The sequence below is a fragment of the Rhinatrema bivittatum genome, chromosome 8, assembly GCF_901001135.1.
Source record: "Rhinatrema bivittatum chromosome 8, aRhiBiv1.1, whole genome shotgun sequence".
In the NCBI taxonomy this organism is placed as follows: Eukaryota; Metazoa; Chordata; class Amphibia; order Gymnophiona; family Rhinatrematidae; genus Rhinatrema; species Rhinatrema bivittatum.
In genome coordinates this window covers 13,387,461-13,413,041 of record NC_042622.1, presented here as the reverse complement: position 1 = coordinate 13,413,041, position 25,581 = coordinate 13,387,461, and the positions used below count along the sequence as shown (strand labels likewise).

The window sequence follows — 25,581 nt, the reverse complement described above, 5'->3', positions numbered from 1 at the left end:
GGGATATGGAACACTGACACTGGCCCGACACGGCTCGTGTTTCTGTCAAAAGCTTCCTCAGGGGCCGCACTATGCCACTACTGAAAAATAAAAAACAGGGTAATCAATTCCTTGCAAAACAGCATTTCAAATCAAATCGCTAACTGCTTAATACCTACGATTCCCAGACACTGCCGCTTGGCTCTGCTACTAGGCTGCAGCTTTTCTCGGGCAGCCGGATCCGCCATTTTACTCATTGGATTTATACCTACCGCAATGGGCGGAAACAATTAATTGTGACGTCACAGTGATTAACTTGAAGCGGATAGAATAACTAGAAGAGCGATGTCCATTCCACAGACATTAACTTATCCCTATCAATTAAAAAGCAGAATAAAAATACAAACAAAAAACAAACTTTGAAATGTTTGTATGCTAATGCCAGAAGTCTAAGAAGTAAGATGGGAGAATTAGAAGGTATAGCAGTGAATGATGACCTAGACTTAATTGGCATCTCAGAGACATGGTGGAAAGAGGATAACCAATGGGACAGTGCTATACCGGGGTACAAATTATATCGCAATGACAGAGAGGAGCAGTCGGGAGGAGGTGTGGCGCTTTATGTCCAGGATGGCATAGAGTCCAACAGGATAAACATCCTGCATGAGACTAAATACAAAATTGAATCTTTATGGGTAGAAATCCCTTGTGTATCAGGGAAGACTACAGTGATAGGGGTATACTACCGTCCACCTGGTCAAGATGGTGAGATGGACAGTGAAATGCTAAGAGAAATTAGGGAAGCTAACCAAATTGGTAGTGCAGTAATAATGGGAGACTTCAATTACCCCAATATAGACTGGGTAAATGTATCATCGGGTCACGCTAGAGAGATAACGTTCCTGGATGGAATAAATGATAGCTTTATGGAGCAATTGGTTCAGGAACCGACGAGAGAGGGAGCATTTTAGATCTAATTCTCAGTGGAGCACAGGACTTGGTGAGAGAGGTAACGGTGGTGGGGCCGCTTGGCAATAGTGATCATAATATGATCAAATTTGATTTAATGACTGGAAAAGGAACAGTGTGCAAATCCAAGGCTCTCGTGCTAAACTTTCAAAAGGGAAACTTTGATAAAATGAGAAAAATTGTTAGAAAAAATCTGAAAGGAGCAGCTACAAAAGTAAAAAACTGTCCAAGAGGCGTGGTCATTGTTAAAAAATACCATTCTAGAAGCACAGTCCAGATGTATTCCACAAATTAAGAAAGGTGGAAAAAAGGCAAAACGATTACCGGCATGGTTAAAAGGGGAGGTGAAAGAAGCTATTTTAGCCAAAAGATCTTCATTCAAAAATTGGAAGAAGGATCCAACAGAAGAAAATAGGATAAAGCATAAACATTGGCAAGTTAAATGTAAGACATTGATAAGACAGGCTAAGAGAGAATTTGAAAAGAAGTTGGCTGTAGAGGCAAAAACTCACAGTAAAAACTTTTTTAAATATATCCGAAGCAGAAAGCCTGTGAGGGAGTCAGTTGGACCGTTAGATGATCGAGGGGTTTAAAGGGGCACTTAGAGAAGATAAGGCCATCGCGGAAAGATTAAATGATTTCTTTGCTTCGGTGTTTACTGAAGAGGATGTTGGGGAGGTACCCGTAATGGAGAAGGTTTTCATGGGTAATGATTCAGATGGACTGAATCAAATCACGGTGAACCTAGAAGATGTGGTAGGCCTGATTGACAAACTGAAGAGTAGTAAATCACCTTGTCCCGGATGGTATACACCCCAGAGTTCTGAAGGAACTAAAAAATGAAATTTCAGACCTATTAGTAAAAATTTGTAACTTATCATTAAAATCATCCATTGTACCTGAAGACTGGAGGATAGCAAATGTAACCCCAATATTTAAAAAGGGCTCCAGGGGCGATCTGGGAAACTACAGACCGGTTAGCCTGACTTCAGTGCCAGGAAAAATAGTGGAAAGTGTTCTAAACATCAAAATCACAGAACATATAGAAAGACATGGTTTAATGGAACAAAGTCAGCATGGCTTTACCCAGGGCAAGTCTTGCCTCACAAATCTGCTTCACTTTTTTGAAGGAGTTAATAAACATGTGGATAAAGGTGAACCGGTAGATATAGTATACTTGGATTTTCAGAAGGCGTTTGACAAAGTTCCTCATGAGATGCTTCTAGGAAAGTAAAAAGTCATGGGATAGGTGGCGAGGTCCTTTCGTGGATTGCAAACTGGCTAAAAGGCAGGAAACAGAGAGTAGGATTAAATGGGCAATTTTCTCAGTGGAAGGGAGTGGACAGTGGAGTGCCTCAGGGATCTGTATTGGGACCCTTACTGTTCAATATATTTATAAATGATCTGGAAAGAAATACGACGAGTGAGATAATCAAATTTGCAGATGACACAAAATTGTTCAGAGTAGTTAAATCACAAGCAGATTGTGATAAATTCCAGGAAGACCTTGTGAGACTGGAAAATTGGGCATCCAAATGGCAGATGAAATTTAATGTGGATAAGTGCAAGGTGATGCATATAGGGAAAAATAACCCATGCTATAATTACACGATGTTGGGTTCCATATTAGGTGCTACAACCCAAGAAAGAGATCTAGGTGTCATAGTGGATAACACATTGAAATCGTCGGTTCAGTGTGCTGCGGCAGTCAAAATAGCAAACAGAATGTTGGGAATTATTAGAAAAGGAATGATGAATAAAACGGAAAATGTCATAATGCCTCTGTATCGCTCCATGGTGAGACCGCACCTTGAATACTGTGTACAATTCTGGTCGCCGCATCTCAAAAAAGATATAATTGCGATGGAGAAGGTACAGAGAAGGGCTACCAAAATGATAAGGGGAATGGAACAACTCCCCTATGAGGAAAGACTAAAGAGGTTAGGACTTTTCAGCTTGGAGAAGAGACGACTGAGGGGGGATATGATAGAGGTGTTTAAAATCATGAGAGGTCTAGAACGGGTAGATGTGAATCGGTTATTTACTCTTTCGGATAGTAGAAAGACTAGGGGACACTCCATGAAGTTAGCATGGGGCACATTTAAAACTAATCGGAGAAAGTTCTTTTTTACTCAATGCACAATTAAACTCTGGAATTTGTTGCCAGAGAATGTGGTTCATGCAGTTAGTATAGCTGTGTTTAAAAAAGGATTGGATAAGTTCTTGGAGGAGAAGTCCATTACCTGCTATTAAGTTCACTTAGAGAATAGCCACTGCCATTAGCAATGGTTACATGGAATAGACTTAGTTTTTGGGTACTTGCCAGGTTCTTATGGCCTGGATTGGCCACCGTTGGAAACAGGATGCTGGGCTTGATGGACCCTTGGTCTGACCCAGTATGGCATTTTCTTATGTTCTTATGTAAGGCCATTGGGGGATGTAGATGCTAAAGTAAAAATCCACCATTGCTCACGTACATTCAAAATTTGATTCATGTCGCCTCCACGAATATTGGGTACAAGGATAGTCCATCGAAGTTGGTCAAACGTATGTCCAGATGAAGTGCAGTGAGTCACCATGGGTGCCTCCATGAATCAAATTTTGAATGTACGTGAACAATGGTGTATTTTTACTTTAGCATCTACATCCCCCAATGGCCTTAACGATTCTGTGGAATGGACATCGCTCTTCTAGTTATTCTATCCGCTTCAAGTTAATCACTGTGACGTCACAATTAATTGTTTCCGCCCATTGCGGTAGGTATAAATCCAATGAGTAAAATGGCGGATCCGGCTGCTCGAGAAAAGCTGCAGCCTAGTAGCAGAGCCAAGCGGCAGTGTCTGGGAATCGTAGGTATTAAGCAGTTAGCGATTTGATTTGAAATGCTGTTTTGCAAGGAATTGATTACCCTGTTTTTTATTTTTCAGTAGTGGCATAGTGCGGCCCCTGAGGAAGCTTTTGACAGAAACACGAGCCATGTCGGGCTAGTGCCAGTGTTCCATATCCCTACTGCATACTCCGCTACAATACGTTATGATAAGAGTTTTTCACTGCCTTATATTGTAGTAAACTGACACAAGCTGTCATTACCTTAATGCAAACCTTAACAGAGAGACCGATGATTTGAACTTTGTTTACGGTGTATTCAGAAAAATTATCATCGCACAACCTTGAAAGTGGTGCTCAGGGCGTTCACACGGTGAACCCGCCACAATATATGAGGTCTCACTGTTCATACAAAATACAGGCTACAGCAAGTACTGTCGGTTATGTTGATGGCATTTAGAAAGTTGATATTATAAGATTCCATCACTTGTTTTGTACAGTTTTGATTTTTTACGTGTACCTAATACCTAACATTACCCACTGCTAAGACATTCAGACCTTCTAAGGCTGTGCGGCTTCTCAGCCTCTTTGGGTCTGGAGGGCTCTGGAGAAAGTGGAATTTAGATGGAATCTCATGTACCTGTTTATAAATCATTAATTTAACCAAAGCAGTGTACAAAATAGATAGCCCTATCATCAACCCAGCATAAAAAAACTCCATTGATACCAAACACTACAGCCAAGCACACAGCACCATAAAAGCACCAACACAACCAAGACACCAAGCACCCAAGACACCAAGACACCAAGACACCAAGCACCAAGCACCCAAGACACCAAGACACCAAGCACCAAGACACCAAGACACCAAGACACCAAGCACCAAGACACCAAGCACCAAGACACCAAGACACCAAGCACCAAGACACCAAGACACCAAGCACCAAGACACCAAGCACCAAGACACCAAGACACCAAGCACCAAGACACCAAGCACCCAAGACACCAAGACACCAAGCACCAAGACACCAAGCACCCAAGACACCAAGCACCAAGACACCAAGACACCAAGCACCCAAGACACCAAGACACCAAGCACCCAAGACACCAAGCACCAAGACACCAAGCACCAAGACACCAAGACACCAAGACACCAAGCACCAAGACACCAAGCACCCAAGACACCAAGCACCCAAGACACCAAGACACCAAGCACCCAAGACACCAAGCACCCAAGACACATTCATCCATACACTGAATGAATGGGGAGAAATCCTGCTGCTGCTGCTTGCCTTTGCTATCTCACTAGGGATTTCTTCCTGTTTTATAACAGCCCATGAGCCAGAATGAGCAGCAAACAAAATATATTGCCCTGTCTGAAAGGTGAGAAATAGCAAAAATGGCACAATCGGAGCACAAGTGAACAAGCAAATGCAATATCCCTTTACTGCCTAATCACCGTTTCCCGAAGCTTCGTCAAAGACAGAGGAGAAGCAGCAGAGCAAAAGCTAAGCAACTTACCCCGGGAGACAAATGCCTCTGCGTACCAAAGCAATGCTTGGAGGTCAGGAACAAACAGCATCCAGACGAGCAGAAAGAGAGGACGAAATATGAAAAAAAAAAAAACCCCCGCAAACATCAAAGCAGCAGCAGCTCGGCCTCTCCTAATTCTCGTCCTGTCAGATCACAACCAAGGATTCAACCAAGCAGAGGCCTCACCCAGCTTCCAGGGGGGGTCCTGTGCAGGGTGGAGGGATGGGAGTGAGGGGCCCAGGCCGGCAGGATCAGCACTGGCAGAGTTTGCTGGGGGGGGGGGGGGGGGGGTGGTTAAGCAATTGCCCGTGCACAGGGCTGTACTGCACCCTCTCAGTGGAGGCGCGAGGCCTCTTATTAACCTGTTCCCCTCCCCACCCCCCCATACCAGAAGTGCCGCTCAGATTCCTGGGTCTCACATCCAAGGAAGGTTGCAAGGGGCGTCGGTCGTCATTAGACCCAAATCTGCACCCGCAGACTCTCTGTGAGCGGCAGCCCCAGAAACAGAGAGCAGGGCACAAATGAAATGGGGAGCAGAGAGCTTTTCTACCCTCACCCCCGTGCTTCAGGGGACGGCGTAAGTCGGGAGAGCAGGCATTTAAAGCGTCTGGTTAGTTGGACCCAACTGAATGAAGCTGAAGGGACGCAGCCGGCATGGGGGGGCTGACGGCCACGCGGCAGCAGGAAATCCCCGCCTTGCACTGCCAGAGCCCTGAGACAGACCTGAAGGCGCAGGACACCTACTGAGGGAGGAGAGAAGCTGCAGGCTCTGGAGGTGGGAGCCCTCGAACTCCTTCTGCTTTTTCTTGGCCAGATCCTGGGTGACGGTGCACCTGTCGCAGAGACCCGCCCGCAGCCTGCACAAAGAGACACAAAAAAACCAAAACAACAAACCCAGCCTTGAACAGAAAGCAGCAGCACCGGAGAACTCACACCCTCCCCAGCTGAGGAGGGAATCCTGCATCCTCCAAAGTCAGAGAGCCGGAGCTGGGCCACCTGCAAACCTGTAACGCTGGCAGCACAGAGATGGGAGGTGAAAGGGCCCGGCCTGACTGGACCACTGGCCACCTCTGCTTCCCTGAAACTTGTAGTTTGAGGGCTGAACATGCAAGCAGCGGTTACATTCATTTCCCGCACTAGTCTGAGAGGCTTGTTAGCCAAGCTCCATTTATGAGTAGGAAACCAGCCCTCGGCAGGCACTTCCTTGTGGGTTTCCACTCCTGTTAACCTTTTGCGTGCATTGTTTGAGTGCCTCTCGATTCAAGAGCTCACTGACTGCCTAATCAGGACATCTTCCGAGAAGAGAGGTCACTATTTCTATCGCAGACGCTAAGGAAAAAGCAATTGGAAATCCATCAGCACGAGCTCATGACATTCCCTGGAGCAGCTCCTGGACGCTCCTCTCCTGAATGCTTCCACAAGGAGCTTCTGGTGCAAGGATAACGGGGAGCTAGAAGCCTGGGGAGAAATCTGCTCTAGAACCATGCTCTACCCACCCTCGTGTGCATGTCAGCCTCTTTTATTTGTCATGTCTTTCGTAAATCTGCTCTCAGGGTTCGGTACTTTTCGTACCCCAGGGCTTCCCCCAGACCTGTCCTGGTGACCCTACAGCCCTTTGGGTTTTCAGGATATCCAGATGCAGCTCATGCATATTCGTTGTGGATATCCTGAAAACCCCGAAGGGCTGTAGGGTCCCCATGCAGCTTCATAAGTAAAGAAATAAAGAAACAAAAAACAGAGATTGTAATAGCATTAAACACTGTGGAAATGGGAAGGGAGCGGAAGATAGTGCATGGGCATTAGAGGTAACGTCCCTCTACTCCAGCACCATGAGAACACTGGGTCTAGCAATGAGCCCGTCATGCCCCGATTCCTGTTTCCAACAATGGCTAAAGCACCATCGCAAGTACCTGGCAGGACCCTAAATTGTAGCTCGATCCCACGCTGCTAATGCCCAGGAATAAGCAGCGGCTTTCCCCAAATCCACCTGGTTAGGAATGGTCTATGCCCTTCTCCTCCAGGAGCTACGCTGAGGGACGGAAAGCTGCGGTTACCTGTTCTCCAAGGCCTTGATGTTTTCATTCAGGGCTTTCTGCTGTTCCCGCAGCAGGTGGTTTTTGGCAAACAGCTCCTCGATCCTGCGCGTGTCTCTGGGGTTTGGGGAAAGAGCAGAGAGCGGCATCATTAAGTCCCCTTGCTGCCTTCCCCGGGGCATGAGCTGGATTGATCTTTCCAGAGTGCCCAGTCGGATTGCATCTGATAGGAAAGGGCAGAGCGAAAAAAAAAGCCAGATCTTTTCCTGCCCAGTTAAAGAAGCTGTGCCGGTAACTTCTAATAATCAGGGGTAAAAGCAGAGGAAGCGGATGTAGAGGGAATGGATTGGTTCCACAGGGAATATATAAACCAAGGGACGTTCATGTAATTCAAGGCCATCCCAAATAAATGGCCTGGTCACGCTGCTCTTTCAGGTTCGTTTCCTTATCCCACTCGCACATTCACCCCAGGGAGCACATTTTCCCTAAGGAAGGTCAAACACAAGCTGTGGGGGAACTCTTAACTGCATGCAAGACGAGGACGTGATCTGCAGCAGCAGAAAAGGGAGCAAAAAAAGAAAGCTGCACCAGCTGTGCCCACGTGCGATCATCGGGGCAATGTTCCCCCTCCCTCCGCCCATCCACGCCGGAATAAGCAGCGCCGGAAGGCCACGGTGCAGGTGGACTCACCGACACTTCTCCATCGTCAATTCCGTCAACTTTGTTTGCAATCCTGTAATAAATAAGAACGGCTCAGGACTTCGGGTTGATGGGCAGAGGGCCTGGCACAGGTTTATTTCTTATTAAAGGAGCACGTGACCTGGTTTCCCACTTCTCAGGACCCAGTGCTAAGCACAAAAACCGGCTCCTCGCCCACAACACAGAACCGTTTTCCTCCCGTGGACACAGAACGGGGGGAGAGCCTTAAGTGAATAAGGCCCCAGGTGGGGGGGGGGGGGGGGAAAATCCTTTGGTATCTCAGACCCTTGGCCTGCTTGGACCCTGCTCCAGCCTCCACTGCCCCCCTGCCCCAGACATGCCCTGATTCCTGGTCTGTGGTGCAATACTCGGGGGATACTCCAGCGCACAGGTTGAGGATACGAGTAATCCCACAAAATGAGGAAGGAGAAACACTTTGCCAGGGTAGGAGACCACCCCCCTTTTTGTTCTTCTCAGTGCGTCTGGGGCAATGCAAGGAGCAGCAGCTTCCCGACAGGGCACGTCCCAGCTCCTCTCTTCCCTTTTGGCCCAGGGAACCTCTCGGCAGCGCTCCTGCTCCATGCAAACTCCTCGTGGATTTGCTGCTGCCAGTTGTGTTACCTGCAAAACTGGGGTCGGGATGAGAGAAGGAACCTGCTGGGCCGTTGCATTGCCCGTCGAACGACGCATTCCTTACCCAGCACCTCTTTCTCGTGGATCTCTTTCACTTTGCTCAAGACGTCACTGAAATTTTCCATCTCGCCGTTGCTGAGAAGTAGAAGGTGTACGAGAGCTCCTCCTGCGGCTCTGGGTCCTGTTCATTGGCTTCCTACCTAGGCCGGAAAGTACAAGAAGAATTGGAAGGGACATGCACTTGGAGTTTGCAGTTAGGTTCTTCCCAAGCTGACGCTGAGATAAGGCCAGAAATAATCCAGATTGTTCCATCTCAGTGACTGTAAAGGAGCGAGGGGAATAAACCGGCATCTCCGGGGGGCACTGCTGGATTTTACATCCTCCTGGGATTCATGGCTCCAAGAAGCTTTGGATGGGATCTAGAAGGAACTTTCTAGATAAAACAGGAGAAATGCAGATGGATGGCAGGCGGTAGAAGCGTCACTGTAAGCGAATCTTATCACCTGTAATTAGGGCGTGCATGGGAAAAACATTTTTGGTTTTCATTTTATTTTTAATTTGTTCTTTGTTTTGTTTGATGCTTATTTTGTTTTTGTTTTTTTTCGTTTTAGAAACAAAATAAACACCAAAGCGAAAAGAAAAGAAAAATAAAAAACGAAAGGAAAGGAAAGGAAGAGCCCTTCCCCTACAGTAAGCCCCCTCCTAATTCTGACCTTTAAAAATGACCCCTCCCCCCCGGGCGTTCCCCACATTCCCTTCTGCCACCCTGGATGCCTTTTGTGGGTTCTCTGAAGTTGAACTGGGACGGCAGCGATCCCCAGTCACTGCCTCCCAGCTGCAAGGCAGACTCAAAGGCCCTGCCTGTGTGTTTCACTTTTTAAATGCCCTGGGGATTTCGTTTCTGAAATGAAAGGAAATTTAAAAAAAAAAAAAAACCTCCCCAGATTATGGTGTTTTTTTGTTTGTTTCTTTGTTTGTTTCAACTTCTAAGACCATGAAAGAAAATTAGATGTTTTTCATTTGGTTAGAAAGGGAAAGCACATCCCTGCCCAGAATCTCACAGGAGATTTGGAGGGAGGCAGCAACAGGGAAAGGAAGATGAGAATAAAGCGAAACGAATGGGGGTCAGGAAACGGAGAGCGCAGCAACCCCCGAAGGTTCAGGGACGCAGCCGAGCCCGAGGAGCCATGAGGAGGAGGCCAGCAGAGGGCATCCGGCGAGTCAGGTCCCCCAGGGCCGTGTGCAGCCAGGAGCAAATGCAAACCTTAACAAGGCACCTGCTCACCTGAAATGCACGGAAAACCGCGTGCCGACTGATAGAAATGAATCCGAGTTTGGAGGGAGATGCAGGAATGCTGCTGGCACCACAGAGCTGTTTGCTTTTGTAGATAACTCGGGAGATAACGCTCTTTATATAATAAGATCTTCCCCTTTCTGGCCAGCAGTTCCCTCCTGCTCCTTGCTGCTTTCAGCCCAGTTAGATGCAGGGTAGGATTCTGTGCTTTGAGCCTTCATTCACCCCTACCCCGGGGGAAGGGGCGGGGGGGCTCTATTTTTATAACCCTCTCCCAACTGGACACCGTCACTGTGGTGAGGGTCTTCGGCCAGGGGCCAGAAACCGTGGCTCCTTCTGGAACCCGGCTAATGCAGACCCAAAATCTGGCCTCTAGGGGTCACTGTTGCCTGATAACTGAGACTCCAGCTTTCCACCCCCACCCCCTCCCAGGGGCTGTGAATGCCCTGCCCTGGGTGGCCCCCTGGGGCAGAGTCCTGGTCCGGGAATCAAATCCAAGTCTCCCGCATGGGAGTGCCGGGGAGGCGTGCCACTGAGTCCCCTGGCCAGCTCCGGCCAGAAATGGCTCATGTCCCAGTGCACACGACTGTCCTGCAGCTCCTGCTGAAGTCTCTGGCACTCCCGGGCATGTTCCTGTCAGCACGCGTCTGCCCAGCCACGGAGCGGGACCCGTGGGGGTAACTTTCTGCTTTCTCTTATTTGCAGAAACTTTTTTTTTTTTTAAAAACAAGTCTGCAGCCGGGGGCTTGCGCCATGTCAGGGGCCCGGGACTCGCCACGTCACGCACTGAACTGCAGAAAGGGGAAGCAGGAGAGCTTTCTGCTCCAGTTCTCCTTTTGCACGTTTCACAGCTGAGCCTCCCCCCCCATCAGATCACTTTTCCTGCTGGTATCACAGCTGCACCATGAATCCAGCTTTCTCCTCTGCACCGCAGAAAGGGAAGGTCTTGGCCACGCTCCCGTAAGAGGGGGCGACTGATCGACACCACGGGACAACGTCTTCCACAGATTAAAAGGAATAACTTCAAACGTAGCCCTTTGCAGTGTCACGTCAGGTTCCCCGAGGCGGTGAGCGCTGCGGAAGGGTGGGGATGTCTGCAGGGAGAGGCCGGCATGATGTCAGACCGGGCCACCCCACTCCCGTCCCGCCAAGCCAGTCCTGGGAACTTGTTACGTATTCCTGAAAGTGCTCAGGAGCTCCAGCCCTCCTGCACCTGCTCTGCGACCTCCCTGGCAAGTGCAGGGCAATGGAATAAGCGTCCCGGAGCTTTCATTCCCCTAGGACAAGCAGGATGTTAGCCCTCACACATGCATGACATCGTCTGATGGAGCCCGGCACGGAAAACCTTTGTCAAAGTTTCCAGCTTTGACCAGCGCACTGAGCATGCCCAGAATGCCACTAGCGGCGCGCCCACGCAAGGTCCCCCTTCAGTCTCTTCTTTTCCGCGGTGCAGTTGCCTCGCGGTCGTGGAACTCGCCACTTTTTTTTTTGTTTTCTCGAATAAGTTTCGGGTTCCTGCCGTTTTTCCTTTTCAGGTCCCCCTTCGCAGTCGGTGCCTTCTCGGTTGGGTAGGTTTTTCTGTTACCTTTTTCCCAGTTTTGCGGAGGATTCCCGACTTTCGCCTCGCGGTGACTACCGGTCATCAACCTCACACCAAGCATGTTTATGGCATCGACCGGCTTTCATCGGTGCCCCCAGTGCCCGCGGACCATGTCCATCACGGATCCGCATGAGGTTTGAATCCTCTGCCTGGGGGTCTCGCATGACGTCCGTGGATGCCATCTGTGTGATCAGAAGACCCCTATAGGGCATCATGCACACTTCAATAAGATGGAGAAACGTTTCGGGGCCCCAAAGTCTGCACCTTCTACCCCTGCGTCTGTCCTATCAATGCCGAGAGGTCACGGGGAGCCTTTGGACATGCTTCCCCTGGCTGTGCCTCTCGCTAGAACCTCCAAGGATTGAGGGGACAGCTATAGATCCTCGATGGTCTCACTGCTCTCCCGGACACCGGGATTTACCGCTTCTTCAGCACCAGAGAAAGACCGGACTGATTACCGAATCCCGCAAGCATCACCACCGGTCGCCATCGACACAAGGCACCAGTTCTGAGGTGGCATTGAAGTGACGCCGGCCATCGGAGGCTCCATTCTCCAATGCCCCTGGTAGATATTGGCGTTCCCCACCAACTCCGGTGCTGGGCACCGTGCCACTCAGAGACCCGAGTAAGAGCCGGTGATGCCTTGTCCCCTTCCATCAGTCCTGTTCACTCTGGACTTTCAGGAGGAGTTGGACCGCAGGGTGCAGTTCGCGGTGCTTAAGGCACTCCAGAGCATTGAGCTGCTGGTGCCACCAGCCCCTATACCAGTGCCCGAGCCTCCGCCCTTGGTGCTGGCACCCCTGCTGATGCATCTGGACATCCTCCTGGGCGCCCTTCTGATGCAGCCGGTGCCCAAGGGACCCTCGGTTCCCCAATGGCCACCAATGCCCCCCCACCGGAGCGATCCCAATTCTCGGGTCCTCCGAGGAGGAAGATACCGGTTTTCCCAGACCACGGTTCCCCGAGACCTTACTGGGTCCCTCCAGCCTAACACGGCCTCCGGTCCCCCCAATGCCAGGGGAACTGGCAATGCCCTCAAGGCCTCCAAAACCATCAGAGTCCAGGGTTGATACCCCTCACGGACCTCGCCCAAGGCATGCTGGTCCCAGTGAGGAGGAAGGGCCTTACGACCCTTGGGGTGATGACTCCACGGACTCGTCCTCGGAGTATTTGGATGACCCCCTCTTGGAGCCCTCTTCGCCGGAGGAATGACGTCGGTCTCCCCCCGAAGGTTTGTCAGAGCCATGGCTAAAGCCATTCCCTTTCAACTGCTGACGGATGAGGATGCGCGACATAAGAAGCTGGAAGTGCTCCAGTTTGTCGATGCTCCTAAGGAGATCATGGCAGTTCCTATGCACGATATTTTTAAGGACCTCCTCCTCCGCATTTGGGAGCACCCCAACTCTATCTCCCCCGTCAACAGGAAGGCTGATGCCACCTACTTGGTGTAGCAGGCCGTGGGGATTGAAAAGCGACATCCCCTCCCACCAGTCGGTGGTCGTGGTGTCCCCTTTGAAAAAGGCCCGGCAGACCCAATGCCCCATGCCTCCGCCATGTAGCCCAGCAGGATAATAGGTGAAAGGGCTTCCTGCTGCTGTTGAAGGTGGAACGCACCTCATGTTTTCCCGGGTGTGAACATAGGGAGCTCAATGCCCTGGGCAGAAAAGTCTTCCAGGGAGTCGTGCTGGTGGCCCACATTGCCGCCTACCAGCTTTATATAACCGCAATCTCTGGAAACGGGTCCAGGACTTTGCCGAGGGCCCTACTTCAACAGCAGCAGGAAGCCCTTTCGCCCATTATCCTGCTGGGTCTTGAAGCGGGAAAACATGAGGTGTGTTCCACCTACAATGCTTTCGAGACAGCGGCCCGCATAGCGGCAGTGGGCATCGGCGCCAGGAGAATGACTTGGCTCAGAGCGCTTCTGTCCTCTGGCCGAAGGTCCAGGACAGGATAACCGATCTCCCCTGCACAGGTGAAAACCTCTTTGGGTCAAGGTCCAGGATGCGGTAGCGCAATTGAAGGACCATCATGATACTCTTCAACAGCTATCAGCTAGCGCCTCTAAAGGCCCAGCCTTGGCCAGGAAATCCTCCAGGCCAGGATCCCGGAAGCCCTTTTACCGACAGAGGAAATACTAACCTCTGACCTCCCGGGCTTGTACTCCACGCACTGGTTCCAGGGGCCATCCTCACCAGCAGTGAGCACCTAGGCCACAGCCAGTGCCCCAGCAAGCCCCGGCCACGGGCTTTTGACTGGCGGTGAGGGAGCGAAAGTCAGTTGACCGTACCCCTGACATTGGATCCCCCAGTCGGAGGCAGGCTCATGAGCTTCGCCCATCGCTGGGAAGAGATGATGTCAGACCATTGGGTCCTTTCTATCATCTGTCAGGGGTACCGTCTAAATTTCAGCTGGCTCCAGAGGCCTCTCCCTCATATCCATCGTGGGATTCGTCTGCCCAATTGGTCATTCTTCAGACAGAACTCTCCACCCACCTTGCATCAGGCGCAGTGGAACTGGTCCCTCGCCATCAGTCTCATCTCTGCCCGTCTCCTCAGCTGGACTTCATAGGTGCCAGGTTGGACATGGTGCAGGCAAAAACTTTTTTGCCTCGAGACCGGGCGATCACACTTGCCTCACTGGCTACCATTGTCCGGAACAGCCGGAGGGTGCCAGGTTGCCTGCTGGGCTACATGGCGGCCTCCATCCATGTGAACCCTCTAGCTTGCCTCTGCATGAGGAGAGCTCAAAGGATTTTATGGTCCCAGTGGCAGCAGGCTTCCCAGGACCTTGAGGCGCTCGCTGCAGTCATGGACCCTCTAAGAGTGTCCCTATCCTGGTGGGAAGATCTTTCCAACCTGGAACAAGGGCTTCCCTTCCAACTCTCTCCGCCTCAGGTGATTCTCACCACGATGCTTCCCCTCAAGGCTGGGGAGCCCATGTGAACGTTATCCACACGCAGGGTCTTTGGACTGCCTGCAAAGCTCGCTTCCAGATAAACTTCCTGGAGCTTCGAGCTATTCAGTACGCTCTATGGGTGTTCAGAGACCTGTTGTCGTCCAAGGCATCCTGATTCGGATGGATAACCAAGTTGCAATGTGGTATATCATCAAGCAGGGCGGCACGGGTTCGTTCCTCCTCTGCCACAAGGTGGTCCAGGAGTGGACCTGGGCTCTTTCACAGGGAATGTCTCTGCGAGCGACCTACCAGCTGGGCCATCTCAATATGCTAGCGGATTGTTTGAGCCGCTCCTTCCAGCCACACGAATGGTTCCTCAACCCTAAGGTGACGGCCGAGCTGTTTCGCCAATGGGGTACACCAGATGTGGATCTCTTCGCCTCTCCACACAACCACAAGGTGAGCAGGTATTGCTCCCTAATATTGGGGGACAGCCATCCGGCCTGCGATGCCTTCTCCCTCCACTGAGGGATGGGCCTGTTGTACGTGTACCCCCCTCTACTGTTCCTCCTGAGGACTCTGCTGAAGCTTGAGCAGGACAGAGAGACCATGATACTCATGGCACCTTCTTGTCCCTGACAGGACTGGTTCCCGCTTCTGCAGGTGCTGTCGGTGTGGGCGCCCATCCGGCTGGGGATGACGCCCGATCTCCTCTCGCAGAATCAGGGCACCCTACACCATCTGAACCTCCGGGCAGTAGAACTTCATGGCTTGGATGTTGAGCACGTAGTCCTCCAGCCGTTGGAACTCTCGGACTGTGTCTCCCAGGTCTTGGTGGCATCTTGAAAGCCCTCCACCAGGAAGCCCTACAGCTTGAAGTGGAAAAGGTTTTCTATCTGGTGTGAGCGCCATGATTTAGACTCTTTCTCATGCCCCCTCCACCGGCTGTTGAACTACCTGTGGCATCTGTCCGAGTCTGGGCTCCAGACTAACTCAATCAGAGTGCACCTCAGCTTCATCAGCGTGTACCATCGAGGTGTTGCTGGCATGCCTATTTCCTTCCAACCTTTAGTGGGCCGTTTCATGCGGGACCTCCTCCAGCTGAAGCCCCCTCTTCGGCCTCCGGTTGTGGCGCGGGACCTCAATGTTGTTCTGAGCCGCTGCAGTCCTGCGACCTGAAGTTCCTCACCTGGAACTGTGCGGGCTGTGGCGATGTCGCTGGCGCACTTGTGTGCAGTCCCCATCGTTGAGGTCTGCCGGGCTGCAACCTGCGGTTCGCTTCACACGTTTGCGCCTTGTGATTGTTTGGATAAAGACGGGCGTCAGGACAGTGCCTTTGGTCAATCCGTCCTGCGCAGCCTGCTCCAGGCGTGAACCCATCTCTTAGTGCCTTGTGGTAACCAGACAGACTCCTGCTGATCCACAGCGCTTCGGTTGTTGTTGTGCCAGTTGGCACCTTGTTCGGTAGCTGTTGGCCTCTCCTGTTAGCAGGGGCGTTCTGGAGCTTGGTATTCACCCACATGTGAGGACTACCTCCCTGCTTGTCCTAGGAGAAAGCGCAGTTGCTTACCTGTAACAGGTGTTCTCCTAGGACAGCAGGAGTCCCTCCCACCTCCCCACGGAGTTGGGTTCTCCCTCCGGTTTGTTGTTTTATTTTTCGCTCGTACTTTTTCTCTGTGTTACGAGATTGAAGGGGGATCTCGCGTGGACGCGCAGATAGTGGCAGGCTGGGAATGCTCAGTGTGCCGGTCAAAGCTTCTAGAAAGTTTTGACAAATGTTTTCCGTACCGGGCTCCATCAGAGGATTTTGTAACTCTCTCCCTATTGAATTGCGGCAATCCACATCCTTAAAAGATTTTAGAGTTCTTCTAAAAACATTCTTGTTTAGGATTGGGTACTTTTAATTTTAATTTTTAGTTTGAAGTGTATTTTTTGTATTTTATTATCATTTATATTATTACTTCATATTTTATTGTGTTTTTATACGTGATTTTTTTATGCGTGTTACTGTTGTAAATCGCCTGGACCACTGGTACGTTCGGCAATTCATAAATCTAATAAATGTAAATATCACCCACATGTGAGGACCAATATCCTGCTGTCCTAGGAGAGCACCTGTTACAGGTAAGCAACAGCGCCTTCCAGTGTCTCTGAAGGCTCCAGCTCTGTGTGTTAATCCAGCACCTGAAAGTTGCAGTCCTGCAGTTCAGGGCATGTGATGGGCAGCTGAACTAACTGCTGTGTCTAAATGAGGTCTGCTTGTTTCATCCGCTCCTCAGCTGCCTCTGGTCATGCAGTGAGCACTCAGGAAGGATGGAGCTAAGCTGCTAACCCAGCGGTGGCAAATTCCAGCCCTCAAGAACAACAAATAGGCCTGGTCTTCAAGCTCTCCACAATGAATATGCATGAGGTAGATTTGCATACGATAGGAGTGCATGCAAATCTATCTCATGCATGTTCATTGTGGATATTCTGAAAACCAGGCCCGTTTGCTGCTCTTGAGGACAAAGTTGGTCACCCCTGCTCTAACGAGCCAGAGGACTATTGTCCACGAGGGAGCAGGGCTGCCACTCCCTTCCCTAGGCTAATCAATGGCCTTGCATGTGGAGAAACAGATCTCAGTCTTGACTGAAAAACAAATCACTTTTATTGGTTATGTCCCAGAAAAAAAATGCATCCAGTGCAATTGATTGCAACAGGACTGTCCTTACTCCGGCCACAAATGTGCCTGAGAGGTCAGTGGGGCACTTGATAATTTCAGCACTCGCATTCCCATTTTCTCAAACGGAAAAGCAGCTGAACCAATGCCGGCATATCGCACCCCATGTCCTCCTGGTGAACACATTTTGTTCAGCTTCTTCCATCTGCTCTGGAGTTAGTGCAGTGTAACCCCCCCCCCCCCCCCCGATAGATCTAGGCTGCCCCCCTCCAACCTGGTGTACACGTGGTACCCATCTCTCCAGGTGCCCCCCTGTGCTCTGCCAGCATCGTATGACTGCTGTAGTGAGCACACACCATGTGCTGGCTCTGACAGTGCTGGTGCAATATCTCCAGGTCCGTCCCCTCCCGCATCACGAGACTGTCAGACCTGCCCCGTGCGGCCTAAGATCTGCTGGACCTGATGGAGGGGGGAGATCAGACCACCCTTCTTTTATGTGGGTGGGCAGTGCATTATGTCCAGGTCAGAGATTCCCTTCCAAAGTCCTGAATTTTCATCTCGGATGGGGCTGGAGAGACATTACATTACAGCTGAGCTCGGGTTTTCAGCTCAGAATACGTTCGCTGCAGCTGCACAACTTTCCGACCGACTAGTTGTAACTCGTTCAGTCACATTCTCTTCCTGCACAGATTCTGAACCAGAAAAATGCAGTCCTGATCCCGAAGATGCTTATTAACTTTTAATCAAAGGTTTCTTCAATAATTTAAAAACAGAAACCACTCTTTGATGTATCAAAGTGTGATACGAACAGCCTGGGGACATTAAGTTTCATCAGTGTGTGTGTAAAGCTGTTGTGTAGTGAGCTTAAGGTTAGAATGGCACCAAAAGCACTGATAGGAACTGATTTACCAAAGGAGTGCACACTGCATCGATAACACTGATAGGAACTGATTTACCAAAGGAGTGCACACTGCACTGATAACAGTGAGAGGTGCTGATTTACCAAAGGAGTGCACACTGCAGTGATAACACTGAGAGGAACTGATTTATCACAGGGGGCACACTGCACTGATAACAGTGAGAGGCAATGATTTACCAAAGGAGCACACACTGCAGTGATAACACTGAGAGGAACTGATTTATCACAGGGGGCACACTGCACTGATAACAGTGAGAGGCGCTGATTTACCAAGGGAATGCACACTGCACTGATAACACTGAGAGGCGCTGATTTACCAAAGGAGTGCACATTGCACTGACAACACTGAGAGGAACTGATTTATCACAGGGGGGCATACTGCACTGATAACACTGAGAGGCACTGATTTACCAAAGGAGCTCAAACTGCAGTGATAACACTGAGAGGAACTGATTTACCAAAGGAGTGCACACTGCATCGATAACACTGATAGGAACTGATTTACCAAAGGAGTGCACACTGCACTGATAACAGTGAGAGGCACTGATTTACCAAAGGAGTGCACACTGCAGTGATAACACTGAGAGGCGCTGATTTACCAAAGGAGAGCACACTGCAGTGATAACACTGAGAGGAGCTGATTTACCAAAGGAGTGCACACTGCACTGATAACAGTGAGAGGAACTTATTTTCCAAAGGAGTGCACACTGCAGTGATAACACTGAGAGGAGCTGATTTACCAAAGGAGTGCACACTGCACTGATAACAGTGAGAGGAACTTATTTTCCAAAGGAGTGCACACTGCAGTGATAACACTGAGAGGAGCTGATTCACCAAATGAGAGCACACTGCACTGATAATTACTAAAGAAGCGCATACTGCAGTGATAACACTGCGAAGCTGATTTACCAAAGAAGCACACACTTTACTGGTAACACTGAGAGGCACTGCTATAATCTGGCATGATTGTACATAGTGCCTACCCCCCACTCTCTTCCCCTCCCTCCCCTCCCCATTTTTCCCTGTGCCTTGATTTGATTGCACCATTCTGTAGCATTGTATATTTCCCCCATTCCCCATCCCCCTGCCCCCTAGACCCCTTATTTTTTGACTGCATAATGTTCAGTGTTGTACGTAGTGCTTTTTGAGTGTATAATTTACAATGATGTATATAACACTTATCGGATGGTTCATTCATCTCTGTACCTTGTTCCCCGCCAGGTACTGTTCCTATATTATTTCCATCTGTCCTTTTTTCACCCCTTCCCTCGTTCCTTCCTACTTCCTAGCTGCTCCCCTCCCCCTCCCTGTTTTTTGTATTTTCCTCCTTTAGTTATATGTAAACCAGCATGATGTACCCACGAATGTCGGTATAAAAAGCTAATAAAGAAATAAATTTACGAATGGAGCGCCTAATGCAGTGATAACACTGCGAGGAGCTGATTTACCAAAGGAGCACACACTGCACTGATAACACTGCGAGGAGCTGATTTACCAAAGGAGAGCATACTGCAGTGATAACACTAAGAGGCAGTGGTTTAGCAAAGGAGTGCATACTGCAGTGATAACACTGAGAGGAGCTGATTTCCCAAAGGAGCACATACTGCAGTGATAACACTGAAAGGAGCTGATTTCCCAAAGGAGTGAACACTGCAGTGATAACACTCAGAAGCACTGATTTACCAAAAAAGTGCATACTGCATTGACAACATTGAGAGGCACTGATTTACCAAATCAGTGCATACTGCAGTGATAATACTGAGAGACACTGATTTACTAAGGTGTTCACATTGTACTGATAACACCAAGAGGAGCGGATTTACCAATGGAGTGATAACACTTAGAAGCACTGATTTATCAAAGAAATGCACAGTGCACTGATAACACTTAGAGGAACTGATTTACTAAAGCAGCACATAGTGCAGTGATAACACTGAGAGGCACTGATTTACCAAAGGAGCGCACACTGCACTGATAACACTGAGAGAAGCAGATTTACCAAAGGAGTACACACTGCACTGATAACACTGAGAAGCACTGATTTACCAAAGGAGTACACACTGCACTGATAACACTGAGAAGCACTGATTTACCAAAGGAGCACATACTGCAGTGATAACACTGAGAAGCACTGGTTTATGAAAGGAGCGCGTACTGGAGTGATAACACTGAGAGGCAGTGGTTTACCAAAGGAGTGCATACTGCAGTGATAACTGAGAGGAGCTAATTTACTAAAGGAGCACATACTGCAGTGATAACACTGAAAGGAGCTGATTTACCAAAGGAGTGCACACTGCAGTGATAACACTGAAAGGAGCTGATTTACCAAAGGAGTGCATACTGCAGTGATAAGAATGAGTACAGCTGATTGACCAAAGGAGTGCTCACTGCACTGATAACACTGAGAGGCACTGATTTACCAAAGGAGCGCACACTGCAGTGATAAAACTGAGACACACTGGTTTACCAAAGTAGTGCATACTGCAGTGATAACACTGAGAAGCACTGGTTTACCAAAGGAGCACATACTGGAGTGAAAACACTGAGAGGCAGTGGTTTACCAAAGGAGCACATACTGGAGTGATAACAGTGAGAGGCACTGGTTTAGCATTGGAACGCACACTGCATTGATAACACTGAGAGGCACTGTTTTACCAAAGGAGCACATACTGCAGTGATAACACTGAAAGGAGCTGATTTAACAAAGGAGTGCACACTGCAGTGATAACACTCAGAGGCACTGATTTACCAAAGGAGTGCACACTGCACTGATAACACTGAGAGAAGCTGATTTGCCAAAGGAGTTCACACTGCAGTGATAACGGTGAGAGGAGATGGTTTCACAGTTTGTCAGCTTTCAGAGGCGCACTTACATCATTCACACTGGATTTAAATGGAGGAGCCCTCATTTGAGCCTACAGTTTTACACAGATTTGTGTGTAAATAACTTGTGGTGAAGTCTGCGTGGAAAAAGCCAAGTCCGCAGGTGACTCTGTGAGCACAGCCAGTGCACCTTGCTCTATGGGGCTGAGTGACTGTGCAGTGCACTGCCATGCGGAGGGCCGCGCTCCCAGGTCTCTGGGGGGGGGGCACAGAGCCATGGTCCCCATGCAGTGGTGACACCTGTTGGCTGGATGCAGAAGGAGAGCGGTCACTGCTGTGCCTGAGCTGGAAGGGGGCAGAATCCCAGGGATCCCGGCACCGCAGCCCAACACCAGCTGCTTCCGGTTGAGTTGGAAGCCCAATAGCAGCAGGAGGAGACTGCAATGCAGTCTGAGGCGTAAAACCGGGAACTGCATCGGGCTGCCCTGAAAAAAAAAAGGAACAAACACGTGCGGGACTTGGAGCACCCAAGGCTTTTCTTGTGAGCAGAAAACTCCATGTCACACGGGACAGCCGGAGCCAGTCCTGGTCTTACCCCTCGCCCAGTGCAAGCAGGCCTGGCCCAGGCTGTCCCGTGCCACATGGGCTCCTCCAGGCAGGGCTCTGAGAACCGGTCCTCGGCTCCTTAGAAATCCCTTTTCTGTCCGAAAAAAAAAAAAAAAAGGCGTGTGTTATCAATGCTTGAAAAAAAAAAAAAAAATGGGAAAGCCGCCAAAACAATTACTCTCACGACTGGGGAGGATTAAAAAAAAACCAAAAACGTTTAAATGCAAATCATGCGGCAGCTCCATTAGAATATTATTGCCTGGATGCGGATAACCTGCTGATTGTGCTATCAACAGCATAAAAAGTGAAACCCGGAGGCAGGAACTCCGGTCCTGGATTGCAACAGGCAGGTCTGGGTTCAGGGCAGCCACCACATACATTTGGAAATAAAACCTCCCGCATATTTATTGTGGATAAGCCTGCTCCTGGTCTGAACCAAGCCACATCCCATGCTGCCTCAAAAAAACTGCGTATGGACACGAGAAATGCCCAGATAAAATCTACAGCAGGTGCCTTGGACTTTGACTTGGCCTGCAGCCCGCTCTGTGACCTTCAGCGGGCACTGGTCAGAAAGCAGCTGTGCGTCCTGCTGGCACCCACCGGGCTGCCTGGTCGCACTCGGGGCTGCAGATTCAGAAGCGGACATGGGAATCTGACGCAGCCCGATTTTTCTCCTTATTAGAGCGTGCAGGGAATTCCGTACAGTGCTGTGTACACCTGGTGGTGCTGCAGGAGTGTTTAAGAGCGGCGGTGGTAGTAGCCTATGCTCGGGAGCTGGGGGTCTAGTGGAACAGGGCAAGACTGCAGCGCTGTGGCCCGGGGCAGTGCCTGGCGTTTCTCTTCTCTTTGGTTTTTCACGGAGAAGATTTCCAAGCCCTGGACTGCCGGCAGGGCCCGTGCTCGCTGTTTTGCTGCCCCTGTGCGAACAGTTACTGTGCTGCCCCCCCCCCGAATCATTCCCTCTGCCCTGGACCCATGAAAGAAAGCGCAGCTCCCTCCAGCAATCGATAGTTTTAAAAACTCTGGAAGCTTCACTGCAGTCCGGGTAACAGGAGCCTGCAGCCAGGCCCCTGCACCCCGGAGGTGGCTGCACGTGAATCCAAATTAATATCGTTAGTATTTCACACCTCCCCGGCACTTTCGCTAAGCTGACATGGGAGTTTTAAGACATGAAGTTGATTTGCTTGAGGGATATTGATGAGGTCAACCATCTTTTTAATAGTGAGATGGACGGAAGGATGCAACAGAGGGTACAGCACAGGTCCGCTTCCTGAGAAATGGACTCTGGGCTCCGTTTTTAAGGTCTGAAGGTCTGAGATGGTGCCAACTGGTCAGATTTCCCCGTGCTCCCAGTTACGGTCAGGAGCAGTGAAGACGGGCCAAGCAGGACAGCGTGGCATGAAATTGTACACAGCCTGGTCCCCCAGAGCCCACAGACGGGTCCAGTTTTCGTGCTGTCGCATGCACGTTTCCTTGTGGATACCCAGAAAACAAGATCTGTCTGCAGCTCTGGAGGACCAAGGCTGGTCAGTCCTGTGCTGGTACAATGTAAAGCAGTGCTGCTCAATCTGCTCCTCAGGCCCCAGCCCTCCCACCCTCCGTGCCTCTAATGCATGCACTTAATAGTCCCCTCTTCCTGACGCACATGCAGAGAGGAGTCCATGCACAAATAAATATGCAAATCTATTCCACGCGTGTTTATCGGGGATACCCTGACAACCCGGCCCTGGAGGATTGCACTCAGGACAGGGCCTGGTCTGGGAGTTCTTAGGAGGGAGATCTGGGGTGAGGAGCTCAGGGGCGCCATGGCCTGGGGTCTCACTGAATTGCATTAAGAGTCGGGAGAGCTGTCAGGAGTGCAACGTGGGCCTTCCTGGTGAATTAGAAGTCGTGCTGGAGAGGGCGACTCAGCAGATCCCTATCCCAGGGTCAGGCTGCCATATTGATAAAAAACAAAAAGAGCGCAGACGTGCGGCAGAGGAAGGCAGTCACAGCACAGCAAGCAGGTGGCTGTACACCTGGCACTGGCGGCAGGGCCTGCACCGAGAAGCACGAAGCGAATCTGCTAAAAACATTCCGGGTTTTTTGTTTGTTTTTTTTTTTTGTAAGGAGCAGGGTTAGGGCGAGCCGAGCCCGGCTGCTTCTCCGGCAGGCACCGCGCACAGCCAGCCCCGCTTCCAAGCCAGTTCCATCCGCGCAGGAGAACAATCTCTCTCCCCCCGGACACCGTTTCTTTCGCCGGGAAGGCGAAAGGGTCAGGGGTCACCTGCTGAGCCGGGCTTTAGCCAGCCGGCCGGCCGGTGGGGCACAAGGTAAAAGGCGCACAAGCAACAGAGCGTGGCTACTCACGGGGTTTTCCGTCGCCTCTCATTCAATGACGGCGTTTAGCCAGGACTCAGGAGGGGAAGCAGTGAACAGTCTGGGAACCTGCACACACAATAAGGCATCATTTTTTATTTTTTTTTTTTCCTTTGCCAAACCAGCTAGGCCGGTTTAAGTTTCTTCAACCCAGAAGCAGAAATGTGTCGAACTCTGAGCGAAGCTGCCAAACCAGTTCAGCTGTGTTACAGCAAAGTGGTAAAACAGGTAAGGCACCAGCTCCAGCAGAAGCGCTGCCGCTCTGCTCAGCTCAGCTCAGCTCCGCTAGAGTTTGCCTTTCGCACCAGAGGCCTCTATTCAAAGGAAGCTGCGCTCCTAATTTACAGGCCAAAGCAGCGAGCTGCGCAGCGCACAGGTTTACTCCCGGCTGCGCGCGCGAACCGGGCGAGCAAACACGGCCTCCGATGCAGCGAGGTGATTGGGGGGGGCCTCCGTAACGCGCGTCCTAACCAACCCGTGTGGATAGCGCCCCATGTGCAGGAAAGCGCAGCCAAAGGTCGGGGCGCCCATCGCATATTTTTTTAAGCTGGAAAATGAACTCCAGCTCTGGAGGTGGAGACAGGTTTACCTCGCAGTCAAGAGCTCACGAGAAACATTAAAAACCGTGGTCCTCTGGGCTGCGATAAACGAGCCCCTGTAGGGTAGGGCTGCTCAGAGAGATTTAGTTATTTGGGGTTAGAACAAAAATAAAAAAATGTATATAGGGGTTAGTGGAGCGGAGCATGATGGACACCTTAAAAGCCGTGGGTGATCCCCTTACTTTTGGTAAACAGCGGGCATTGCAGATTTCTGTAACTTCATGTAAGCGATGCAGTTTTGCTAGGAAGGCACAATTTAGACGTCCCTGTGACCGATGCAAGAAACGTTTCAGCTCCAGAAATTCACGTTTCTCCCTGGCGCGCCCGTTCTGTACGCTGCTTCGATTTAATTCTCATTAGATTATCGCACAGGGCGCCGGGGATGTGGATCGTGCGGGTGCCTGTTAAAGCAAACATTTGCCTAGATCGGGTGACCAACCCCAGTGCTGAAGAGCCACACACAGGCCGGGTTTTCAGGATATCCCTAATGCATGTGCAGAAGCCACCTCTGGCTTAGATTTAGGCCTGAAAATCTGTGCTAAGGACCTAACTTTCCTCCCCCACCCTAACTCTGCCGACTTTTTATCTGAATTTAGGGACTCAGCCCTAGTAAACTTTCAAAAGGACCAATCTGGGAACCTAACACCCACTCAGGCCGATACAGTACAGAGCGTTCCGGTGGAGCGCACTGTTAACCGGCATTTGGACGCGCGTTTTCGACGCGCTAGCTTTACCTCTTATTCAGTAAGGGGTCGAAAACGCGCGGCCAACCCCCCCCGAAACTAATAGCGCCCGCAACTGGTCAGCGAGATTGCTGACCAGTACCAGCCGCAGCGAACACATCTCTCCCATCCTCAGGAACCTACACTGGTTACCAGTTAATTTCAGAATTCTATACAAATCAATCACCGTAATTCATAAAACCATCCATCATCATCTTCAACTCGACCTGGAAATCCCATTCAAACTCCACTCCTCTAACAGACCAACTAGAGATACTCTCAAAGGCACCCTGAAATTTCCCCCTACTAAAGCTTCACGCCTCTCGATGACCAAAGACAGAGCTTTTTCGATAGCTGGCCCATCTATCTGGAATAGCATCCCTTCAAGCCTCAGAGTGGAGCCTTGCCTGTTAACTTTTAGAAAAAGACTTAAA

The 25,581-nt window shown here is 50.2% G+C and overlaps 1 protein-coding gene across 1 annotated transcript in view; it reads right to left on the bottom strand.

Annotated features, from left to right (window-relative positions):
* RBBP8NL (RBBP8 N-terminal like) overlaps positions 1 to 23,907 on the bottom strand; it is a 56,447-nt gene extending 32,540 nt beyond the window's left edge. Inside the window, exons 1-5 of the mRNA XM_029613262.1 lie at positions 23,818 to 23,907; positions 8,737 to 8,872; positions 8,031 to 8,073; positions 7,362 to 7,457; positions 6,052 to 6,164 (exon numbers count right to left, since the gene is read on the bottom strand). Of these exons, the coding sequence (XP_029469122.1) occupies positions 6,052 to 6,164; positions 7,362 to 7,457; positions 8,031 to 8,073; positions 8,737 to 8,797 (313 nt within the window). The 5' untranslated portion in view covers positions 8,798 to 8,872; positions 23,818 to 23,907. The remainder of the gene's footprint in view (positions 1 to 6,051; positions 6,165 to 7,361; positions 7,458 to 8,030; positions 8,074 to 8,736; positions 8,873 to 23,817) is intronic.
* Between the last annotated feature and the right edge of the window lie 1,674 nt (positions 23,908 to 25,581).